Source organism: Babylonia areolata, chromosome 16 (assembly GCF_041734735.1).
Source record: "Babylonia areolata isolate BAREFJ2019XMU chromosome 16, ASM4173473v1, whole genome shotgun sequence".
Lineage (NCBI taxonomy): Eukaryota > Metazoa > Mollusca > Gastropoda > Neogastropoda > Buccinidae > Babylonia > Babylonia areolata.
Genome location: NC_134891.1, coordinates 12,513,464 through 12,537,502, shown reverse-complemented (window position 1 = coordinate 12,537,502; position 24,039 = coordinate 12,513,464). Strand labels below are relative to the sequence as shown.

Below are 24,039 nucleotides of genomic sequence, written 5' to 3'. Positions count from 1 at the left end.
AATGTAGGAGAAGAAAACAAAGGTATGGGGTAATGTAGGAGAAGAAAACAAAGGTAGGAAAGAGAACATAACAAAGATAGGAGGGGGGTAGTGTAGGAGAAGAGAACAAAGGTAGCTAAGAGAACAGAACAAAGGTAGGGGTAATGTAGGAGAAGAGAACAAAGGTAGGGGTAATGTAGGAGAACAGAACAAAGGTAGCTAGGAGAACGGAACAAAGGTAGGGGTAATGAGGAGTGCAAAACAAAGGTAGGAGTAATGTAGGAGTACAGAACAAAGTCACCTAGGAGAACAGAACAAAGGTAGTAGTAATGTAGGAGTACAGAACAAAAGGTAGCTAGGAGAACGTAACAAAGGTAGGAGTAAGGCAGGAGAACAGAACAAAGGTAGGAGTTGTGCAGGAGAACAGAGCAACGGCAGGGGTAATGTAGGAGTACAGAACAAAGTCAGCCAGGAGAATAGAACAAAGGTAGGAGTAATGTAGGAGTACAGAACAAAGTCAGCTAGGAGAACAGAACAAAGGTAGGAGTAATGTAGGAGTACAGAACAAAGTCAGCTAGCAGAACAGAACAAAGGTAGTAGTAATGTAGGAGTACAGAACAAAGGTAGGAGTAAGGTAAGAGTACAGAACAAAGTCAGCTGGCAGAAAAGATCAAAAGTAGGCGTACAGAACAAAGTCAGGTATGAGTAAGGTAGCAGAACAGAACAAAGTCAGCTAGGAGAAAAGAACAAAGGTAGGAGCAATGTATGAGTACAGAACAAAGTCAGGAAAGAGGGTAGGAGTACAGAAAAAAGGTCAAGTAGAAGTAAGGTGGGAGTAATGACCTGTCAGGTAGGAGTATAGAACAAAGTAGGAATACAGAACAAAGTAAAGCAGGAGTACAGAACAAAACAGGATAGGAGTACAGAATAAAGGAAGAGAACAAGGTAAGGTAGGAGAACATAACAAAGTAAGATAGAGAACAAAGGAAGGCAGAGAACAAAGGACGGTAGGAGTACAGAACAAAGGACGGTAGGAGTACAGAACAAAGTAAGGTAGGGGTACAGAACAAAATAAGGCAGGAGTACAGAACAAACTAAGGTAGGAGTACAGAACAAAGTAGGGGTGCAGAACAAAGTAAGGTAGAGAACAAAGGCAGAGAACAAAGGACGGTAGGAGTACAGAACAAAGTAAGGCAGGAGTACAGAACAAAGAAAGATAGAGAACAAAGGAAGGCAGTGAACAAAGGACGGTAGGAGTACAGAACAAAGTAAGGTAGGGGTACAGAACAAAATAAGGCAGGAGTACAGAACAAAGTAAGGTAGGAGTACAGAACAAAGTAGGGGTGCAGAACAAAGCAAGGTAGGAGTACAGAACAAAGTAGGAGTACAGAACAAAGTAAGGTAGGAGTGCAGAACAAAGTAAGGTAGGGGTACAGAACAAAGTAGGAGTGCAGAACAAAGTAAGGTAGGAGCACAGAACAAAGTAGGAGTGCAGAACAAAGGCAGGGGCACAGAACAAAGTAGGAGTGCAGAACAAAGTAAGGTAGGAGCACAGAACAAAGTATGGTAGGGGTACAGAACAAAGTAAGGTAGGGGTACAGAACAAAGTAAGGTAGGAAGGTAGGGGTACAGAACAAAGAACAAAGTAAGGTAGGGGTACAGAACAAAGTAAGGTAGGAAGGTAGGGGTACAGAACAAAGAACAAAGTAAGGTAGGGGTACAGAACAAAGAAAGAACAAAGTAAGGTAGGGGTATAGAACAAAGTAAGAACAAAGTAAGGTAGGGGTACAGAACAAAGTAAGGTAGGGGTACAGAACAAAGTAAGGTAGGAAGGTAGGGGTACAGAACAAAGCAGGATAGGAGTATAGAACAAAGTCAAGCAGGAATACAGAACAAAGTAAAGCAGGAGTACAGAACAAAGCAGGATAGGAGTACAGAATAAAGGTTGAGAACGAGGTAAGGTAGGAGTACAGAACAAGTATGGTAGAGAACAAAGGAAGGTAGGAGTACTGAACAAAGTAAGATAGAGAACAAAGGAAGGCAGAGAACAAAGTAAGGTAGGAGTACAGAACAAAGTAAGGCAGGAGTACAGAACAAAGGAAGGAAGGAGTACAGAACAAAGTAGGAGTGCAGAACAAAGTAAGGTAGGAGTAAGTAAGGTAGGAGTACAGAACAAAGTAAGGTAGGAGTACAGAACAAAATAAGGCAGGAGTACAGAACAAAATAAAATAAGGCAGGAGTACAGAACAAAGTAGGAGTGCAGAACAAAGTAAGGTAGGAGTACAGAACAAAGTAAGGTAGGAGTACAGAACAAAGTAGGAGTGCAGAACAAAGTAAGGTAGGAGTGCAGAACAAAGTAGGAGTGCAGAACAAAGTAAGGTAGGAGTGCAGAACAAAGTAAGGTAGGAGTACAGAACAAAGTAAGGTAGGAGTACAGAACAAAGTAGGAGTGCAGAACAAAGTAAGGTAGGAGTGCAGAACAAAGTAAGGTAGGAGTGCAGAACAAAGTAGGAGCGCAGAACAAAGTATGGTAGGAGCACAGAACAAAGGCAGGAGTACAGAACAAAGTAGGAGTGAGGAACAAAGTAAGGTAGGAGCACGGAACAAAGTATGGTAGGAGCACAGAACAAAGTAAGGCAGGAGTACAGGACAAAGTAGGAGTGCAGAACAAAGTAAGGAAGGAGCACAGAACAAAGTATGGTAGGAGCACAGAACAAAGTAAGGCAGGAGTACAGGACAAAGTAGGAGTGCAGAACAAAGTAAGGAAGGAGCACAGAACAAAGTAGGAGTGCAGAACAAAGTAAGGTAGGAGCACAGAACAAAGTAAGGCAGGAGTACAGGACAAAGTAGGAGTGCAGAACAAAGTAAGGTAGGAGCACAGAACAAAGTAGGAGTGCAGAACAAAGTAAGGTAGGAGCACAGAACAAAGTAAGGTATGGGTACAGAACAAAGTAAGAACAAAGTAAGGTAGGGGTACAGAACAAAGTAAGGTAGGGGTACAGAACAAAGTAAGGTAGGGGTACAGAACAAAGTAAGAAGAAAGTAAGGTAGGGGTACAGAACAAAGTAAGAAGAAAGTAAGGTAGGGGTACAGAACAAAGTAAGAAGAAAGTAAGGTAGGGGTACAGAACAAAGTAAGGTAGGGGTACAGAACAAAGTAAGAAGAAAGTAAGGTAGGGGTACAGAACAAAGTAAGAACAAAGTAAGGTAGGGGTACAGAACAAAGTAAGAAGAAAGTAAGGTAGGGGTACAGAACAAAGTAAGGTAGGGGTACAGAACAAAGTAAGGTAGGGGTACAGAACAAAGTAAGTAGGGGTACAGAACAAAGTAAGGTAGGGGTACAGAACAAAGTAAGGTAGGAAGGTAGGGGTACAGAACAAGGTAAGAACAAAGTAAGTAGGGGTACAGAACAAGGTAAGAACAAAGTAAGTAGGGGTACAGAACAAAGTAAGTAGGGGTACAGAACAAAGTAAGGTAGGGGTACAGAACAAGGTATGAACAAAATAAGGTAGGGGTACAGATCAAAGTCATGTAGGAGTAAAACATTTTGCTTTTTGAATCATAATGACCCTGGAGCTTTAAATATTCTGTGGAATGTAATCTTTAAACATTTATCAAGTACTTTTCAATTGATTTTAATGAGAAAGATTTCTTCTGACAATTTTTATTTTCATCACATAATGCTTCACATCCAGTTAGTTTGTTTGCAATATCTTCCCCACTGAAATTTTATTCAGCAATTAATTATAACTACAGTTTAATCCATGCGTGTGCGCACACACACACACACACACACACACACACACACACACACACACATTCATGCACAGACACACAGAGACAAACACACATGTACACACACACACACACATGTAGATGTTCACACACAGACACATGCACACATACCCACACCCCTTCATTTCCAAACACTGACAATCACTTCCATACTGTACCCCTTACAAACGTCACTAAATCACACCCTCTCAGCACAGACACACACACTCACATTCTTTCTGGTTCTGCTCCTTGCGGATGAGGTCCTTGGTTTTGTCAATCTTGGTCTTGAGGTGTTCGATGGCTGCCCGGGTCTTCTGGGTGTCCCCGCCATCCGAGCCCTGGCCCTCCTGGCTGCCCTCGTCACTGTGGGCCGTGGTGGTCATCGTCTCACTGCCCCCGTTCTCCCGACCTGAACTGCCGTCCACCTGGAAGGGAAAGGGGAAGGGTGGTGGGAGGAGGAGACGATGACTGCGTCATTACTGCTCCAACTGTGCTGTTCGTTAGCTGTGTCGCTCACTAGGGTACTATTAATAGAGCCTAGGTCCACCTTAGTGTCATTACTGATGTTACCATGACATCAATACTTGCTGCACTGTATGTCCTGCCTTAGCTCTAACAACTGTGTCTGATGCCATGCATGCTGCAGTCAGTCAGTTTTTTCACATCATCATCAGGCTGCAGTCAGACTGTGTTTAGAATTATCATTCTATATGTCCTCACACACATTTGTCAGATTCAAAAGATCTGTACACAATCAAACTTCATCAGCAAGTTGCTCGGAGGTTTATCAACTTATGTCCCTTCCCTGAGTGTACTGAGCTGAGAAGTGGAAAAGCAGGCCTGATGAGTAAGGACTGATGCCTGCTAGGCACAGCGTGGAATTCAAAGCGATTATCAATCCCCCTCTTTGCTCTGACTCTCAGCTGGTGAGGACTGAGTGATGACATAGCCCCTCGCAGTCAGCTCTGCAATAAGTTGAATGACTGAAATGCAGTTTTCCAGCCCCACGCGTACACACTGAAGGCAGACTTACAGAAGGAAAGGGAATCATGGTGTGGTGCCTCCAATCTGCTACTGACAGCCCTCTTCAGATCAGTGAAAGGGAAAGCAGCCTGCCACTTCCCTCTCAAACTGCTGGTGATAAAACTGGGGGGAGGGGGAGGGGATAGGGGGAAGTTCACACATTTCACCTCAACATGAACGGACAATCCTACAATCTTTCATAAGACTGCTGGGATGGTTTGACACAGCACTGATATGACAGGATTCCATGTGACAGTGACAGTGATGTATGTGTCAACATTATCATCCTCAGGGCTGATAACACCTGACAGCAGGGACCCAGCCTGGAGACACCAGGACTGTCAGAGAGACAGATCAGGCCTGTGTTCCCTCCACACCTCCCGTCTCTCCCTCACTGCTGGCCACAGGTTTCTGAGCAACAACACCCACAGGTACCCCTAAGGTCCATGGCTTCATCCTCGGAGATAATATCTGTCGCCCTGTTTGTGAGACAATTCTAACCAGTATCTCTCTTGTTTGTGAGACAATTCTAACCAGTATCTCTCTCTTGTTTGTGAGACCATATAATTCTAACCAGTATCTCTTTCGTGTTTGTGAGACAATTCTAACCAGTATCTCTCTCGTGCTTGTGTGAGACAATTCTAACCAGTATCTCTCTCTTGTTTGTGAGACATTTCTAACCAGTATCTCTCTCTTGTTTGTGAGACAATTCTAACCAGTATCTCTCTCTCTCACACACATCTACTTTGGAAAAAAAACAACAACCAAAAACAAAAGGAAAAGAGCAGAAGAATGACCCCCCCCCCCCCCCCCAACCCCCCCAATCTTTTACGGTAAATGCTCAAAACAATGAAACTTATGTTGATCTGAAGTCTCCTTATACCTTCGCAATAATGTGTAAGAACACCATTACAAAAATTTGAATGCAATGGGGTTTTTTTGATGGAAGACATTTTCTGACTGCCAAGTAAGATTATACAAATAAATTTTGGAGACATGACATTGACAGTTAATTTGCTTCCGCTGAACAAGTCATAAAGACAATGGGGTTACAGGCTGGAGTTTACATGTCAGCAAACAAAACGATATATTATGTATCAGAATGAATCATTTCCCTGTGTTTGAACCATCAGCAAGTTGTGATAAGACATGGCATCAGCTGAAACACTCATCAGGGAAGTGTGGACACTAACTGCCCACAGTCCCTCCCACTCCATGTGTGTCCCCTCTGGACACATCACACCCTGTCTCTCTTCTCACCGCCCCCACCTCACACACACACACACACACACACAAACTCATACACACACAGAGCACAACACACACACACACACACACACACACACACACACACAAACTCATACACACACAGAGCACACCACACACACACACACACACACACACACACACACACACACACAAACTCATACACACACAGAGCACAACACACACACACACATTTACGGAATTGTTGTTAAACATGAACAACACATTTACAGTAAAAGGCAGATTGCATTATTGATCTGTGGATGGAAACTGAACTGTTTCAAGACAAAATACACAAAAAGTGTTTCCTCTATGTGTGGTAATCCCCCCAAAAAGTGATCATATATTACTTGCAACATGTTAAAATATCATATATATATATATATATATATATATATATATACCTGTACTAGCATCTTTTCCATTGCAAACAATATTGGACTCTTCACTTTTACTGTTCCATTTTTTTTTTAAATAAAAAAAAGATTGTTAAATAGTCCAATTGGGTTGCTGTTATGACTTTTTTTCTTCTTGTTTTTCTTTTTTTTTTCCAAATAATACATATACATATCTTGTACTTGTCACTGTAAATGTTGGTCTTTTTCAAATCTTTGTTCTATAGTCCAGTTGGGTTGTTTATGTCTATATGTTTTAGAGCTGGGATGTTATCATTTTAGCCAGATTCTGAGATTGTTGTAAACGTTGTGATCCCCCCCCCCCCCAACCCCCCCCCCTTTTTATGTCTAATATCACTTAATGTGGATAGACATTAAATGAAATTGAACACAAAAACACACACACGCAATTCTGAAACACACACACACACACACGCACGCACACACACACACCACCACCACCACCCCACACCCACACCTTAAATCATGAACCAACACTGGATATGACCTGGACACAGTGTACTGAGAAATGTTATCCTTTGTCAACACACCCACTGACTGCAAGCAGGACAAAGTGGGATGACTACAATGGCTGTTCCCACTGTTGACAAAGACGCTCTCACAATAATAATTCACACTGCTTGGGCAGCATGTGGCCAGAATGAGTATCACTCCTGAATATTTGAGAAAAGACCTGACATGACAGAGAAGGGCTGGATTTCCATGCCTTACAAAAAAGAAGAAAAAGAAAGAGGGTGGCACTGCACTGTGGAGAAGCATTCTCCCTGAGAGAAATTTCCTGTGACAAAGAAGTAATGCAATATTATACTATACACTACTCTACACTGGACTTCAATCCACTCCAACACAGTGCATTACAATACAAAGTATAACTGAGCGCCCTTCTCCAGTGACAAGTGTATCAATCACCATTCTGCACTGGACAGGCCATGGACTCCAAATCTACACTTTATCCACAGTGGTTGTTTTGTTGTTGTTGTTGTTGTTGTTTTGTTGTTTAACTGATTCATACTTCTGGATAATCAATACAATCAAAATCTTATCAACATGATCACAATGATGCATACATTAGCCTTTGACTGCTGTTGACAAGCATGACAGTCAGAGAAGGGCGGTCATTTCACCGAGATAAAACAAACCTTACAGGTCAGGCTGCCTCAGTCTCTACTCTCCATTTGAACTTCATTTTCTGGAGATTTCATTAGTGTTGTTCAGCAAAACCAATTGCACCTCTGAAAAGTTAACAAAGTGTACTAACTGCACTTCAAACTCAAACCACATAGACCTCTCTTCACCAAGCATCAGCAGTGGAGGCACCACAGCAGGTCCGTGAATGAAAGGACACAGTGACGACACATTCAAGGCACCAACAGCAGGTCAGTGAATGAAAGGACACAGTGACGACACATTCAAGGCACCAACAGCAGGTCAGTGAATGAAAGGACACAGTGACGACACATTCAAGGCACCAACAGCAGGTCAGTGAATGTAAGGACACAGTGACAACACATTCAAGGCACCAACAGCAGGTCAGTGAATGAAAGGACACAGTGACGACACATTCAAGGCACCAACAGCAGGTCAGTGAATGAAAGGACACAGTGACAACACATTCAAGGCACCAACAGCAGGTCAGTGAATGAAAGGACACAGTGACGACACATTCAAGGCACCAACAGCAGGTCAGTGAATGAAAGGACACAGTGACGACACATTCAAGGCACCAACAGCAGGTCAGTGAATGTAAGGACACAGTGACGACACATTCAAGGCACCAACAGCAGGTCAGTGAATGAAAGGACACAGTGACAACACATTCAAGGCACCAACAGCAGGTCAGTGAATGAAAGGACACAGTGACAACACATTCAAGGCACCAACAGCAGGTCAGTGAATGAAAGGACACAGTGACGACACATTCAAGGCACCAACAGCAGGTCAGTGAATGAAAGGACACAGTGACAACACATTCAAGGCACCAACAGCAGGTCAGTGAATGTAAGGACACAGTGATGACACATTCAAGGCACCAACAGCAGGTCCGTGAATGAAAGGACAAAGTGACGACACATTCAAGGCACCAACAGCAGGTCAGTGAATGTAAGGACACAGTGATGACACATTCAAGGCACCAACAGCAGGTCAGTGAATGAAAGGACACAGTGACGACACATTCAAGGCACCAACAGCAGGTCAGTGAATGTAAGGACACAGTGACGACACATTCAAGGCACCAACAGCAGGTCAGTGAATGAAAGGACACAGTGACGACACATTCAAGGCACCAACAGCAGGTCAGTGAATGAAAGGACACAGTGACGACACATTCAAGGCACCAACAGCAGGTCAGTGAATGAAAGGACACACTGATGACACATTGAAGGCAATGAAAGAAAACACTGACGACACATTCAAGACACCAATGGCAGATCAGTGAATGAAAGGACACACTGATGACACATTCAAGGCACGGGAAACACTGACGACACATTCAAGGCACCAATGGCAGGTCAGTGAATTATAGGAAACGCTGACGACACATTCAAGGCATCAATGGCAGGTCAGTGAATTATAGGAAACGCTGACGACACATTCAAGGCACCAATGGCAGGTCAGTGAATTATAGGAAACACTGACGACACATTCAAGGCACCAATGGCAGGTCAGTGAATTATAGGACACACTGATGACACATTCAAGGCACCAATGGCAGGTCAGTGAATTATAGGACACACTGATGACACATTCAAGGCACCAATGGCAGGTCAGTGAATTATAGGAAAAACTTACGACACATTCAAGGCACCAATGGCAGATCAGTGAATTACAGGACACACTGACGACACATTCAAGGCACCAACGGCAGGTCAGTAAATGAAAGGACACACTGACGACACATTCAAGGCACCAATGGTAGGTCAGTGAATTGTAGAAAACACTACGACACATTCAAGGCACCAATGGCAGATCAGTGAATTATAGGACACACTGATGACACATTCAAGGCACCAATGGCAGATCAGTGAATGAAAGGAAACACTGACGACACATTCAAGGCACCAATGGCAGGTCAGTGAATTATAGGACACACTGACGACACATTCAAGGCACCAATGGCAGATCAGTGAATTATAGGACACACTGACGACACATTCAAGGCACCAATGGCAGGTCAGTGAATGAAAGGACACACTGACGACACATTCAAGGCACCAATGGCAAGTCAGTGAATTATAGGAAACACTGACAACACATTCAAGGCACCAATGGCAGGTCAGTAAATGAAAGGAAACACTGACGACACATTCAAGGCACCAATGCCAGATCAGTGAATCATAGGACACACTGATGACACATTCAAGGCACCAATGGCACGTCAGTGAATCACAAGACACACTGACGACACATTCAAGGCACCAATGGCAGATCAGTGAATCATAGGACACACTGATGACACATTCAAGGCACCAATGGCAGATCAGTGAATCATAGGACACACTGACGACACATTCAAGGCACCAATGGCAGATCAGTGAATCATAGGACACACTGATGACACATTCAAGGCACCAATGGCAGATCAGTGAATCATAGGACACACTGACGACACATTCAAGGCACCAATGGCAGATCAGTGAATCATAGGACACACTGACGACACATTCAAGGCCATGCTCACACCAAGGCTGGGTTGCACAAGTGATCACTAAGTTTGCTGAGAATAGCAATAATAATGGGTGCTTGTGATGCACTCTCCCTCCTTTGCACAGGTGCAGGAGATGGTGCAGGATGAATAAATATATGTCAGTGTAGTGATAGATCTATATATCTAAAAAAAAATAATAATAAAATAAAATTTTAAAAAAAACTCACGGTGTCCAGGTCTTCCACGCTGACAGTGACAGAGGAACTCTCGTCGCCGCTGGTCGGGGGGTGGAGGGGGTGGAGGGTCCCGGGGCTGGGGTAGGTCCAGCCCCCCACCGCCATGGTGCCCCCCACCCCGCCCCCAGGCCCCCCTCCTATCAACACCGCCCCTCCCCCGCCCCCTCCGCCCGACACGAGGCCTCCTGCACCCTCCCCCTTGCCGCCAACGTCAGGCTTGCGGGGCAAGCTGGGGCTCTTGGAGGTGGCCTTCTTGAAGGCCTTGGATGAGGACCCTCCGCCCGCGGTGCTGGTGGAGCTGCTGCTGAGGGTGGCGCCCCCTGGGCCTCCTGCCACCGCCGCCGCTGCCCTCGCTGCCTCTGTCTTCTTCCTGTGGGGTGGGGGACACACAGACAGTAATCATGATAATACTGCCCTCGCTGCCTCTGTCTTCTTCCTGTGGGGTGGGGGACACACAGACAGTAATCATGATAATACTGCCCTCGCTGCCTCTGTCTTCTTCCTGTGGGGTGGGGGACACACAGACAGTAATCATGATAATACTGCCCTTGCTGCCTCTGTCTTCTTCCTGTGGGGTGGGGGACACACAGACAGTAATCATGATAATACTGCCCTCGCTGCCTCTGTCTTCTTCCTGTGGGGTGGGGGACACACAGACAGTAATCATGATAATACTGCCCTTGCTGCCTCTGTCTTCTTCCTGTGGGGTGGGGGACACACAGACAGTAATCATGATAATACTGCCCTCGCTGCCTCTGTCTTCTTCCTGTGGGGTGGGGGACACACAGACAGTAATCATGATAATACTGCCCTCGCTGCCTCTGTCTTCTTCCTGTGGCGTGGGGGACACACAGACAGTAATCATGATAATACTGCCCTCGCTGCCTCTGTCTTCTTCCTGTGGGGTGGGGGACACACAGACAGTAATCATGATAATACTGCCCTCGCTGCCTCTGTCTTCTTCCTGTGGGGTGGGGGACACACAGACAGTAATCATGATAATAATAATACTATCAATTATAACAATGGAAGTACATTGATGTAGTGCCTTTAAACATCACAAAGAGCTTTTCAATATTTCATCAGTCACACACACACAAACACACACACACAGACACACACACACACACATATGCATATGCACACACAAACACACCTCCTTGTTCTTTGAATTCAAAATCAACTTTATAAAAAGTCTGTGCATGCCATCTAACTTCTCTATACATTACTGCAGCACCTTGTTATCCATGTTTTAAAAAAACAACAAACACATAAAAGCCATGCACACAGTGAAAAAAAAAGTGAAACAGCAAAGCAACAATGCCAAGACTCCAACCTGTCCATTAAAGCCAGAAAAAGCCCATCAAGGTCAAATCAATAGGATGGAGATGTGCTGACCCTGCTACATAAACTGCCTTCAGACAGCACCCAGTACACACAGTGCACACCTTTAATCCCTGGCAGGAGAATGGAAGCCCCCTGCTTCTAAACACCACTCCTGTTAGTTCTCAGCTCACCTGACTTTCTGTCGGCTGCAGACATTTTGAAGGGTCAACACCTGGGCTGGGCTACACGGAAGCAATCTCAACAGCGCTAAGCGTTAAGGAATTTCTCAAGTCATCATGGATTTAAAAGACTCAGGTAGAGTCTTAATGCTAAAATTGTACTGTTAAGATTGCTTCGCAGGGTTGTAGGAGTGATATTAGCGGTGCTAACTTTGCTTAGCTTTAAAAATGTTTTAATCAAGGTCCAAACTGATTGCACAGATTCTGGAAAACTCAGTGCTAAGCAAACTTTGTACTGCTAAAATAACTTCTGTGAAAACGCCAGCCCTTCTATTTCTGACAGCTCAAAACTAATTAAAGACAGTTTTGGTTATGAATGATAAACACAAAACATATGATGAGACAAGCTGGTCAGACATACATCTTATCTCTGTAAAAAGAAAAAAAGAAAAAGAAGAAAAAAGATCATTTCTTAGTCATCAGTCACAATAGTTCCAGCTTCCTTACTCCAAAAAGCATGCCAAGAGATCCACAGCACAGACAGCAGCACTGGTCTCTCTGTACCTGCACAGTCATAACAGTGCATCAAACCACCAACCAACAAACCAAACAGGGATATCAGTAAAAGAAACACACAGGTGGCACATTCCAGAGGACAGGCTGGACAGGGAAGGGAGGGGCGTGGGGAGAGGGGGGGGGGGGGGCTGATAGCGGACACTTGTCCATCCACTTGGAGCAGCAGCCTGGTGGTAACACCCCCACAAGAAAGCCAGTGTACACAGGTCTCATCCTGTATATACAGACCAGCAGCCAGTTGCACTGTCGACGGAAGCGCCTAGTATGGTCGTAACCCGCTAATAACTGTGTGTAGTATGGAACTGGCCAATGGCGTAGTTCGGTCAATGTAGGCATTTTGTCACATGTAACTGTCAAAAAGTTAGAACCAACCAATGAAACTAGCACCAGAACTTTTACCCCTCCACTCCCCTCTACCAGGCCTTCAGTGGTGGTCTGCGTGCTAGTGATTCTGAGGAGATGATAAACCCAGGTCCCGTGTGTAGCATGCATTCAGTGCATGTAAAACAGCAGACAGCCACAAAACTTTTAAAGGGTTGTCCCAGGCAAATTTTTAAAGAAAAAAATCCACTTTGATCACAGAAAAAACTACTTGCAGACTGGAAACAGGAAAAGTGGCACTGTGCTGTGGCAATGCCCTCCCCCCAATACTGTAATACATAATACATAGGGTGGCACTGTACATAGGGTGGCACTGTGCTGTGGCAATGCCCTCCCCCCAATACTGTAATACATAATACATAGGGTGGCACTGTGCTGTGGCAATGCCCTCCCCCCCAATACTGTAATACATAATACATAGGGTGCACTGTGCTGTGGCAATGCCCTCCCCCCAATACTGTAATACATAATACATAGGGTGGCACTGTACATAGGGTGCACTGTGCTGTGGCAATGCCCTCCCCCCAATACTGTAATACATAATACATAGGGTGGCACTGTGCTGTGGCAATGCCCTCCCCCCAATACTGTAATACATAATACATAGGGTGGCACTGTGCTGTGGCAATGCCCTCCCCCCAATACTGTAATACATAATACATAGGGTGGCACTGTATATAGGGTGGCACTGTGCTGTGGCAATGCCCTCCCCCCAATACTGTAATACATAATACATAGGGTGGCACTGTGCTGTGGCAATGCCCTCCCCCCAATACTGTAATACATAATACATAGGGTGGCACTGTACATAGGGTGCACTGTGCTGTGGCAATGCCCTCCCCCCAATACTGTAATATATAATACATAGGGTGGCACTGTACATAGGGTGCACTGTGCTGTGGCAATGCCCTCCCCCCAATACTGTAATACATAATACATAGGGTGGCACTGTGCTGTGGCAATGTCCTCCCCCCAATACTGTAATACATAATACATAGGGTGGCACTGTGCTGTGGCAATGCCCTCCCCCCAATACTGTAATACATAATACATAGGGTGGCATTGTATATAGGGTGGCACTGTGCTGTGGCAATGCCCTCCCCCCAATACTGTAATACATAATACATAGGGTGGCACTGTGCTGTGGCAATGCCCTCCCCCCAATACTGTAATACATAATACACTACAATACTAAAAGGTGAAGGTAACAGACTCCATCCAGTTAAGTTTCTGTGACTTGGAATTTAACATTCCACTGTATGATGCTCTACATTTATTTAGGGGCTCTGAAAACTTATCAATATATGTGTACATAATCAATATATACAAATAGATGTTGAGCTTAGGCCTTCAGCCCAGGAAACAGAATCAATGCCTTCAAACACAGAAGAAGACAAGGACATGGGAGAAACAACACTTCCCTTGATGTAACAGTAGCACTGCATGGAAAAGATTATCAGAGAGCACACACCTTGATGTAACAGTAGCACTGCATGGAAAAGATTATCAGAGAGCACACACCTTGATGTAACAGTAGCACTGCATGGAAAAGATTATCAGAGAGCACACACCTTGATGTAACAGTAGCACTGCATGGAAAAGATTATCAGAGAGCACACACCTTGATGTAACAGTAGCACTGCATGGAAAAGATTATCAGAGAGCACACACCTTGATGTAACAGTAGCACTGCATGGAAAAGATTATCAGAGAGCACACACCTTGATGTAACAGTAGCACTGCATGGAAAAGATTATCAGAGAGCACACACCTTGATGTAACAGTAGCACTGCATGGAAAAGATTATCAGAGAGCACACACCTTGATGTAACAGTAGCACTGCATGGAAAAGATTATCAGAGAGCACACACCTTGATGTAACAGTAGCACTGCAAGGGAAATAGAATCAATGCCTTCAAACACAGAAGACAAGGACATGGGAGAAACAACACTTCCTTTGATGTAACAGTAGGACTGCAAGGGAATGGTTGCCAGTGAGCACACACCTTGATGTAACAGTAGCACTTCAAGGGAAAGGTTATCAGAGAGCACACACCTTGATGTAACAGTAGGACTGCAAAGGAAAGGTTATCAGTGAGCACACACCTTGATGTAACAGTAGAACTGCAAAGGAAAGGTTATCAGTGAGCACACACCTTGATGTAACAGTAGGACTGCAAAGGAAAGGTTATCAGTGAGCACACACCTTGATGTAACAGTAGCACTGCAAAGGAAAGGTTATCAGAGAGCACACACCTTGATGTAACAGTAGGACTGCAAAGGAAAGGTTATCAGTGAGCACACACCTTGATGTAACAGTAGAACTGCAAAGGAAAGGTTATCAGTGAGCACACACCTTGATGTAACAGTAGGACTGCAAAGGAAAGGTTATCAGTGAGCACACACCTTGATGTAACAGCAGCGCTGCAAAGGAAAGGTTATCAGAGAGCACACACCTTGATGTAACAGCAGCGCTGCAAAGGAAAGGTTATCAGAGAGCACACACCTTGATGTAACAGTAGGACTGCAAAGGAAAGGTTATCAGAGAGCACACACCTTGATGTAACAGCAGCGCTGCAAAGGAAAGGTTATCAGAGAGCACACACCTTGATGTAACAGTAGGACTGCAAAGGAAAGGTTATCAGAGAGCACACACCTTGATGTAACAGTAGGACTGCAAAGGAAAGGTTATCAGAGAGCACACACCTTGATGTAACAGCAGCGCTGCAAAGGAAAGGTTATCAGAGAGCACACACCTTGATGTAACAGCAGCGCTGCAAAGGAAAGGCTATCAGAGAGCACACACTGCGTCCAGGCCACACCACCTGTAGGTCAAAGCTACCTGTTGGTGCTTCTGTGCATAGGGATGGCAGCAAGCTTGTTGTCAGTGAGGTTTATGGTTACCGTCTTTGTCAACACAACACACCTGTCAACAACTCATTCCTCACACAACAACATCCAGGTCACAGAAACACACCTCACGAAGTGAAAACACAGGATGGGAGTAAACTTATATATGTGAAGGACACCTGATGGTAACAAACACTGGAACAACTAAGTCCAGAATGTGTTAATCAAACAAAAAAAACAAAAAACAAACAAACAAACAAACAAAAATTATAGTGTAATGGGCAAGAATGAACTTGATACTGGATGGTAACAAGAACATACCATGATGAGATGAAAATGACAATGCATGAGAGAAATAGAGAGAATAGGGGGGAGAGAGGGAAGGGAGAGAATGCGAGGGTGGAGGAGAGGAGAGAAGAAAAGAGGAGGGGATGGAGAGGGGAGGGGGCGACGGAGGACAGACAGACAGGATCTGGGATCCCTCACTGTCCAACACTACCTCAACAGCTGATGCAGCAGGGGACAGGAGTTGGAGTTCTTCAGGGGCTCCCCCACACCGCCGTTGCTGCCTGGTGAAGAGTAGTGCATGTTGCTCCCCGGTGAAGAGTAGTGCATGTTGCTCCCTGCAGGGTGGTGGTGGTGCAGCACTCCCCCTCACAGTCAGCAGGGGGCAGCTAGAGGCCCCTCATCTCACTGACCACCAACCTTCTTCCCCTCTCTCTCTCTCTCCACTAAACCTCTCTCTCTCTCTCTGGGCGATGGGTGGGTGGATGGATGGAACGGTCTTCACCTTGATGGAGCAAAATCAGTGGGGTGTTGCTGGGGTGTTGTAATGGTGGAGATGGTGTTGGTGTCTGTGGTGGTGGTGGTGGTTGGGTTTCAAGCAGCTCTCTTCTACAGTGAGCCACTCCCTTCCTGTGCTCTTACAGTCTTACTGTGCTCTTTGCATCCACATCTTTTTCCTTGTGCTCTCTTGCAGGCACGGGAGCGTGTGTGTGAGTGGGTGCCTTTGTGCGTGCGTGCGTGCGTGTGTGTGTGTGTGTGTGTGTGTGTGTGTAGTATAGTGTAGTGTAGTGTAGTGTAGTGTATGTAGTGTGTATGTAGTGTGTGTGCGTGTGTGCGCTTCTATGTATGTACGCTCACGTGTGCGTTGTATGCAGTGTGGTGTGGTGTGGTGTGGTGTGTTTGTGTGGTGTGTGTGTGTGTGTGTGTGTGTGTGTGTGTAGTGTGTGTGTATGTGTGCGCGCGTAGCGTGTGCACTCACACAGAGACTCTCTCACGATACATGCAGGCATATACTTATGCACTCTGACGTGCTTTCATGAGAGGAGAAGGAGAAAAAATGGGGTGTGCATATCAAATCTCAAAGTCTGTGCAGTTAAGAAGACCGATTGTGTTTTCAGCTTCTGTGGAGGTACAACAGACATGGCAAAAATTTGTCATCACTATCTCATTTAGCTTGAGCCAGCAAACCCCAGTCCCATTTCACACTCACAGAAAACTGTTTTTGAGACGTGTACTTTAAAATGAAAGTTGCATCTGTCTGAATGTGTGCATGTGTACTCGCACAACAAGGTACACACACACACACACACACACACACAGTCACACACAGAGTCACACATATTCGCATATGCAAGTGCCTGCACACATGCATCAACTCCAAAAGGCTGTTTGCCACAACACAGCAAGCTGTCCAACAACGTTGAACTCAGTGTACTACATCAGATAACGGTTTCCAGCAACATCATTGGAGAAACTAAAGATGAACGGCGGTCACAAAACCAGGAAAAATGTCTCCTTGACAAAATGAGAAAATCTATTTAAAAAAAAAAAAAAAAAAAGAAAGAAAAAAAAAGTGGGGTTTAATTGAGAAAGAAAACGTCAGACACAGCAGAAACTATGACAGCGAACTATCTCCACCTATACTTGTTACACGCCGATCTGTCCAAGCCAATTGGTTAAGGTTCCACAACAGCCGTTTTCTCCGAAGTATGGATTCCTACGGGAATAACAGAAGACTGATGACCTGTCCACATTCTGCTCTTAGTCTTAAGGTCGGCACGTTCTCAGCTGGGGTGGAAGAATGGCTGGGGTGACAAGGGTGGAGAATGGGGAGAGGGGGAGGAGGGGTGGAGCCAGAAAAAAACTTCCACAGGTCACCGGCTTTCCTTGAGAATGTCATGGGTGTGCAGCTGGGGACTGACGGCATTCCTGGTTACGCAATGTAAAGCTTGACCTTCTGCATGCCTGGCCTTTGTCATGTGACACTGCCACACAGAGAGACAGACACAGAGAGAGACTGAGACAGACTGAGACACAGAGAGAGAGAGAGAGAGAGAGAGAGAGAGAGAGAAAAACAGACAGACAGAGGGAATATATAATATGTGTATGTGTATGCGCACCCGCACATTCAAGTGACTTTGTTTTTAAATAATTCAATGACTGCTGTAACTGACAGAAAATTCACACACACACACACACACACACACACACACACACACAAGCGCACACACCCTTCCATCCACCCACACCCACCTTTTCTATTGAACCCAGCAAATCGCTCAAGCCAGACCACGAGACAGCAGTGTCCTGACTCCGGAAGACCACGTGACCTCACAGTGTTTGTCACCACACCAACCGCCACACCTCATCCATCCAGCCTCTACCATCCCCCACCCCCCTCACACCCCCTAATCACTCCATCATCCACCCTCTCCCCCTTCCCAGCGCCATCTCCACCCGCTCCTCTCCCCACCCCCACCCCGCCCCACTAAATCTGGAATCAGCCAGTTCAGGCGGCACACATACATACAGTGGAACCCCTCTAAAACCCAAGGCCCGTTCAAAGGCGCGAGTATGTATGAATAATGCTGACGAAAGGTTACACGAGGCAGTCTCACAGTGGGTCATAGTAGTGTTTATTTATTCATTTCATTTTATGAAGATGTCTTCCAAGAGCGCACATTCTTGAAGCTCCACGCGCTACAGGGATCAATGTTTCACAGCACGGTTTCCTTGATCGTGTTGTGCACAGGCAGAGCTGACAAAGGTGTGTGTTGTACACACAGCTATTATGTGTCTACACTGTCTTGTCTGGGAACAACAATGCGGACAATAAGACACAGACAGTTGCACTGATAACGCACTGCGATGTACAGCTAACGGTATCACACACAACGGTTCTCCCGAAAGGGATTTCAAACCGGAACCTGCCACATGGAGACAACGAAAACAAACAAACAAACAAAAAACCTCAATAATACAGGGCTGAACTCCAATCATATAGATGTCTTTCTGGATGCCTCAATAATACAGGGCTGAACTCCAATCATACAGATGTCTTTCAGGGCGCCTCAATAACACAGGGCTGAACTCCAATCATACAGATGTCTTTCAGGGCGCCTCAATAACACAGGGCTGAACTCCAATCATACAGATGTCTTTCAGGGCGCCTCAATAACACAGGGCTGAACTCCAATCATAGAGATGTCTTTCAGGGCGCCTCAATAACGCAGGGCTGAACTCCAATCACACAGATGTCTTTCAGGGCGCCTCAATAACACAGGGCTGAACTCCAATCATAGAGATGTCTTTCAGGATGCCTCAATAATACAGGGCTGAACTCCAATCATACAGATGTCTTTCAGGACGCCTCAATAACACAGGGCTGAACTCCAATCACACAGATGTCTTTCAGGGCGCCTCAATAACACAGGGCTGAACTCCAATCAAAGAGATGTCTTTCAGGGCGCCTCAATAACACAGGGCTGAACTCCAATCACACAGATGTCTTTCAGGGCGCCTCAATAACACAGGGCTGAACTCCAATCACACAGATGTCTTCCAGGGCGCCTCAATAACACAGGGCTGAACTCCAATCATAGAGATGTCTTTCAGGGCGCCTCAATAACACAGGGCTGAACTCCAATCACACAGATGTCTTTCAGGGCGCCTCAATAACACAGGGCTGAACTCCAATCACACAGATGTCTTTCAGGGCGCCTCAATAACACAGGGCTGAACTCCAATCATACAGATGTCTTTCAGGGCACCTCAATAACACAGGGCTGAACTCCAATCATAGAGATGTCTTTCAGGATGCCTCAATAACACAGGGCTGAACTCCAATCATACAGATGTCTTTCTGGATGCCTCAATAACACAGGGCTGAACTCCAATCATACAGATGTCTTTCTTGATGCCTCAATAATACAGGGCTAAACTCCAATCATATAGATGTCTTTCAGGATGCCTCAATAACACAGGGCTGAACTCCAATCATACAGATGTCTTTCTGGATGCCTCAATAATACAGGGCTGAACTCCAATCATATAGATGTCTTTCAGGATGCCTCAATAACACAGGGCTGAACTCCAATCATACAGATGTCTTTCAGGACGCCTCAATAACACAGGGCTGAACTCCAATCATACAGATGTCTTTCAGGATGCCTCAATAACACAGGGCTGAACTCCAATCATATAGATGTCTTTCTGGATGCCTCAATAACACAGGGCTGAACTCCAATCATATAGATGTCTTTCAGGATGCCTCATTAATACAGGGCTGAACTCCAATCATACAGATGTCTTTCAGGATGTCTCAATAATACAGGGCTGAACTCCAATCATATAGATGTCTTTCAGTACGCCTCAATAAAACAGGGCTGAACTCCAATCATACAGATGTCTTTCAGGATGTCTCAATAACACAGGGCTGAACTCCAATCATACAGATGTCTTTCAGGATGCCTCATTAATACAGGGCTGAACTCCAATCATACAGATGTCTTTCAGGATGTCTCAATAACACAGGGCTGAACTCCAATCATACAGATGTCTTTCAGGGCGCCTCAATAACACAGGGCTGAACTCCAATCATATAGATGTCTTTCAGTACGCCTCAATAAAACAGGGCTGAACTCCAATCATATAGATGTCTTTCAGGGCGCCTCAATAATACAGGGCTGAACTCCAATCATATAGATGTCTTTCAGGGCGCCTCAATAACACAGGGCTGAACTCCAATCATATAGATGTCTTTCAGGGCGCCTCAATAACACAGGGCTGAACTCCAATCATATGGATGTCTTTCAGGATGCCTCAATAACACAGGGCTGAACTCCAATCATATAGATGTCTTTCAGGGCGCCTCAATAACACAGGGCTGAACTCCAATCATATAGATGTCTTTCAGGGCGCCTCAATAATACAGGGCTGAACTCCAATCATATAGATGTCTTTCAGGGTGCCTCAATAATACAGGGCTGAACTCCAATCATATAGATGTCTTTCAGGATGCCTCAATAACACAGGGCTGAACTCCAATCATATAGATGTCTTTCAGGATGCCTCAATAACACAGGGCTGAACTCCAATCATATAGATGTCTTTCTGGATGCCTCAATAACACAGGGCTCAACTCCAATCATATAGATGTCTTTCAGGATGCCTCAATAATACAGGGCTGAACTCCAATCATACAGATGTCTTTCAGGATGCCTCAATAATACAGGGCTGAACTCCAATCATATAGATGTCTTTCAGGGCGCCTCAATAACACAGGGCTGAACTCCAATCATATAGATGTCTTTCAGGATGCCTCAATAACACAGGGCTGAACTCCAATCATATAGATGTCTTTCTGGATGCCTCAATAATACAGGGCTGAACTCCAATCATATAGATGTCTTTCTGGATGCCTCAATAATACAGGGCTGAACTCCAATCATACAGATGTCTTTCAGGATGCCTCAATAATACAGGGCTGAACTCCAATCATACAGATGTCTTTCAGGGCGCCTCAATAATACAGGGCTGAACTCCAATCATATAGATGTCTTTCAGTACGCCTCAATAACACAGGGCTGAACTCCAATCATATAGATGTCTTTCTGGATGCCTCAATAATACAGGGCTGAACTCCAATCATACAGATGTCTTTCAGGATGCCTCAATAATACAGGGCTGAACTCCAATCATATAGATGTCTTTCAGGATGCCTCAATAATACAGGGCTGAACTCCAATCATATAGATGTCTTTCAGGGCGCCTCAATAATACAGGGCTGAACTCCAATCATATAGATGTCTTTCAGGATGCCTCAATAATACAGGGCTGAACTCCAATCATATAGATGTCTTTCAGGGCGCCTCAATAATACAGGGCTGAACTCCAATCATATAGATGTCTTTCAGGATGCCTCAATAACACAGGGCTGAACTCCAATCATATAGATGTCTTTCAGGATGCCTCAATAACACAGGGCTGAACTCCAATCATATAGATGTCTTTCTGGATGCCTCAATAACACAGGGCTCAACTCCAATCATATAGATGTCTTTCAGGATGCCTCAATAATACAGGGCTGAACTCCAATCATACAGATGTCTTTCAGGATGCCTCAATAATACAGGGCTGAACTCCAATCATATAGATGTCTTTCAGGGCGCCTCAATAACACAGGGCTGAACTCCAATCATATAGATGTCTTTCAGGATGCCTCAATAACACAGGGCTGAACTCCAATCATATAGATGTCTTTCTGGATGCCTCAATAACACAGGGCTGAACTCCAATCATATAGATGTCTTTCAGGATGCCTCAATAATACAGGGCTGAACTCCAATCATACAGATGTCTTTCAGGATGCCTCAATAATACAGGGCTGAACTCCAATCATACAGATGTCTTTCAGGGCGCCTCAATAACACAGGGCTGAACTCCAATCATATAGATGTCTTTCAGTACGCCTCAATAACACAGGGCTGAACTCCAATCATATAGATGTCTTTCTGGATGCCTCAATAATACAGGGCTGAACTCCAATCATATAGATGTCTTTCAGGGCGCCTCAATAATATAGGGCTGAACTCCAATCATATAGATGTCTTTCAGGGCGCCTCAATAATACAGGGCTGAACTCCAATCATATAGATGTCTTTCAGGATGCCTCAATAACACAGGGCTGAACTCCAATCATATAGATGTCTTTCAGGATGCCTCAATAACACAGGGCTGAACTCCAATCATATAGATGTCTTTCAGGATGCCTCAATAACACAGGGCTGAACTCCAATCATATAGATGTCTTTCTGGATGCCTCAATAACACAGGGCTGAACTCCAATCATATAGATGTCTTTCTGGATGCCTCAATAATACAGGGCTGAACTCCAATCATATAGATGTCTTTCAGGGCGCCTCAATAATACAGGGCTGAACTCCAATCATATAGATGTCTTTCAGGATGCCTCAATAACACAGGGCTGAACTCCAATCATATAGATGTCTTTCAGGGTGCCTCAATAACACAGGGCTGAACTCCAATCATATAGATGTCTTTCTGGATGCCTCAATAATACAGGGCTGAACTCCAATCATATAGATGTCTTTCAGGGCGCCTCAATAATACAGGGCTGAACTCCAATCATATAGATGTCTTTCTGGATGCCTCAATAATACAGGGCTGAACTCCAATCATATAGATGTCTTTCTGGATGCCTCAATAATACAGGGCTGAACTCCAATCATATAGATGTCTTTCAGGGCGCCTCAATAACACAGGGCTGAACTCCAATCATACAGATGTCTTTCAGGGCGCCTCAATAACACAGGGCTGAACTCCAATCACACAGATGTCTTTCAGGGCGCCTCAATAACACAGGGCTGAACTCCAATCATAGAGATGTCTTTCAGGGCGCCTCAATAACACAGGGCTGAACTCCAATCATAGAGATGTCTTTCAGGATGCCTCAATAATACAGGGCTGAACTCCAATCATACAGATGTCTTTCAGGACGCCTCAATAACACAGGGCTGAACTCCAATCACACAGATGTCTTTCAGGGCGCCTCAATAACACAGGGCTGAACTCCAATCATAGAGATGTCTTTCAGGGCGCCTCAATAACACAGGGCTGAACTCCAATCACACAGATGTCTTTCAGGGCGCCTCAATAACACAGGGCTGAACTCCAATCACACAGATGTCTTTCAGGGCGCCTCAATAACACAGGGCTGAACTCCAATCATAGAGATGTCTTTCAGGGCGCCTCAATAACACAGGGCTGAACTCCAATCACACAGATGTCTTTCAGGGCGCCTCAATAACACAGGGCTGAACTCCAATCACACAGATGTCTTTCAGGGCGCCTCAATAACACAGGGCTGAACTCCAATCATACAGATGTCTTTCAGGGCACCTCAATAACACAGGGCTGAACTCCAATCATAGAGATGTCTTTCAGGATGCCTCAATAACACAGGGCTGAACTCCAATCATACAGATGTCTTTCTGGATGCCTCAATAACACAGGGCTGAACTCCAATCATACAGATGTCTTTCTTGATGCCTCAATAATACAGGGCTAAACTCCAATCAT

At 45.0% G+C, this 24,039-nt stretch overlaps 1 protein-coding gene across 13 annotated transcripts in view; it reads right to left on the bottom strand.

Annotated features, from left to right (window-relative positions):
- LOC143291160 (transmembrane and coiled-coil domains protein 2-like) overlaps positions 1 to 24,039 on the bottom strand; it is a 218,752-nt gene that overhangs the window by 37,460 nt on the left and 157,253 nt on the right. For 10 of the 13 annotated variants that reach the window (XM_076600859.1, XM_076600851.1, XM_076600849.1 and 7 more), the window contains 2 exons: positions 10,334 to 10,712; positions 3,985 to 4,180 (listed from right to left, as the gene is read on the bottom strand). In XM_076600859.1, coding sequence (XP_076456974.1) covers positions 3,985 to 4,180; positions 10,334 to 10,712 — 575 coding nt within the window. Of the gene's footprint in view, positions 1 to 3,984; positions 4,181 to 10,333; positions 10,713 to 16,153; positions 16,445 to 24,039 lie in introns of all 13 variants that reach the window. The other 3 variants (XM_076600860.1, XM_076600862.1, XM_076600861.1) reach the window with 1 other exon arrangement.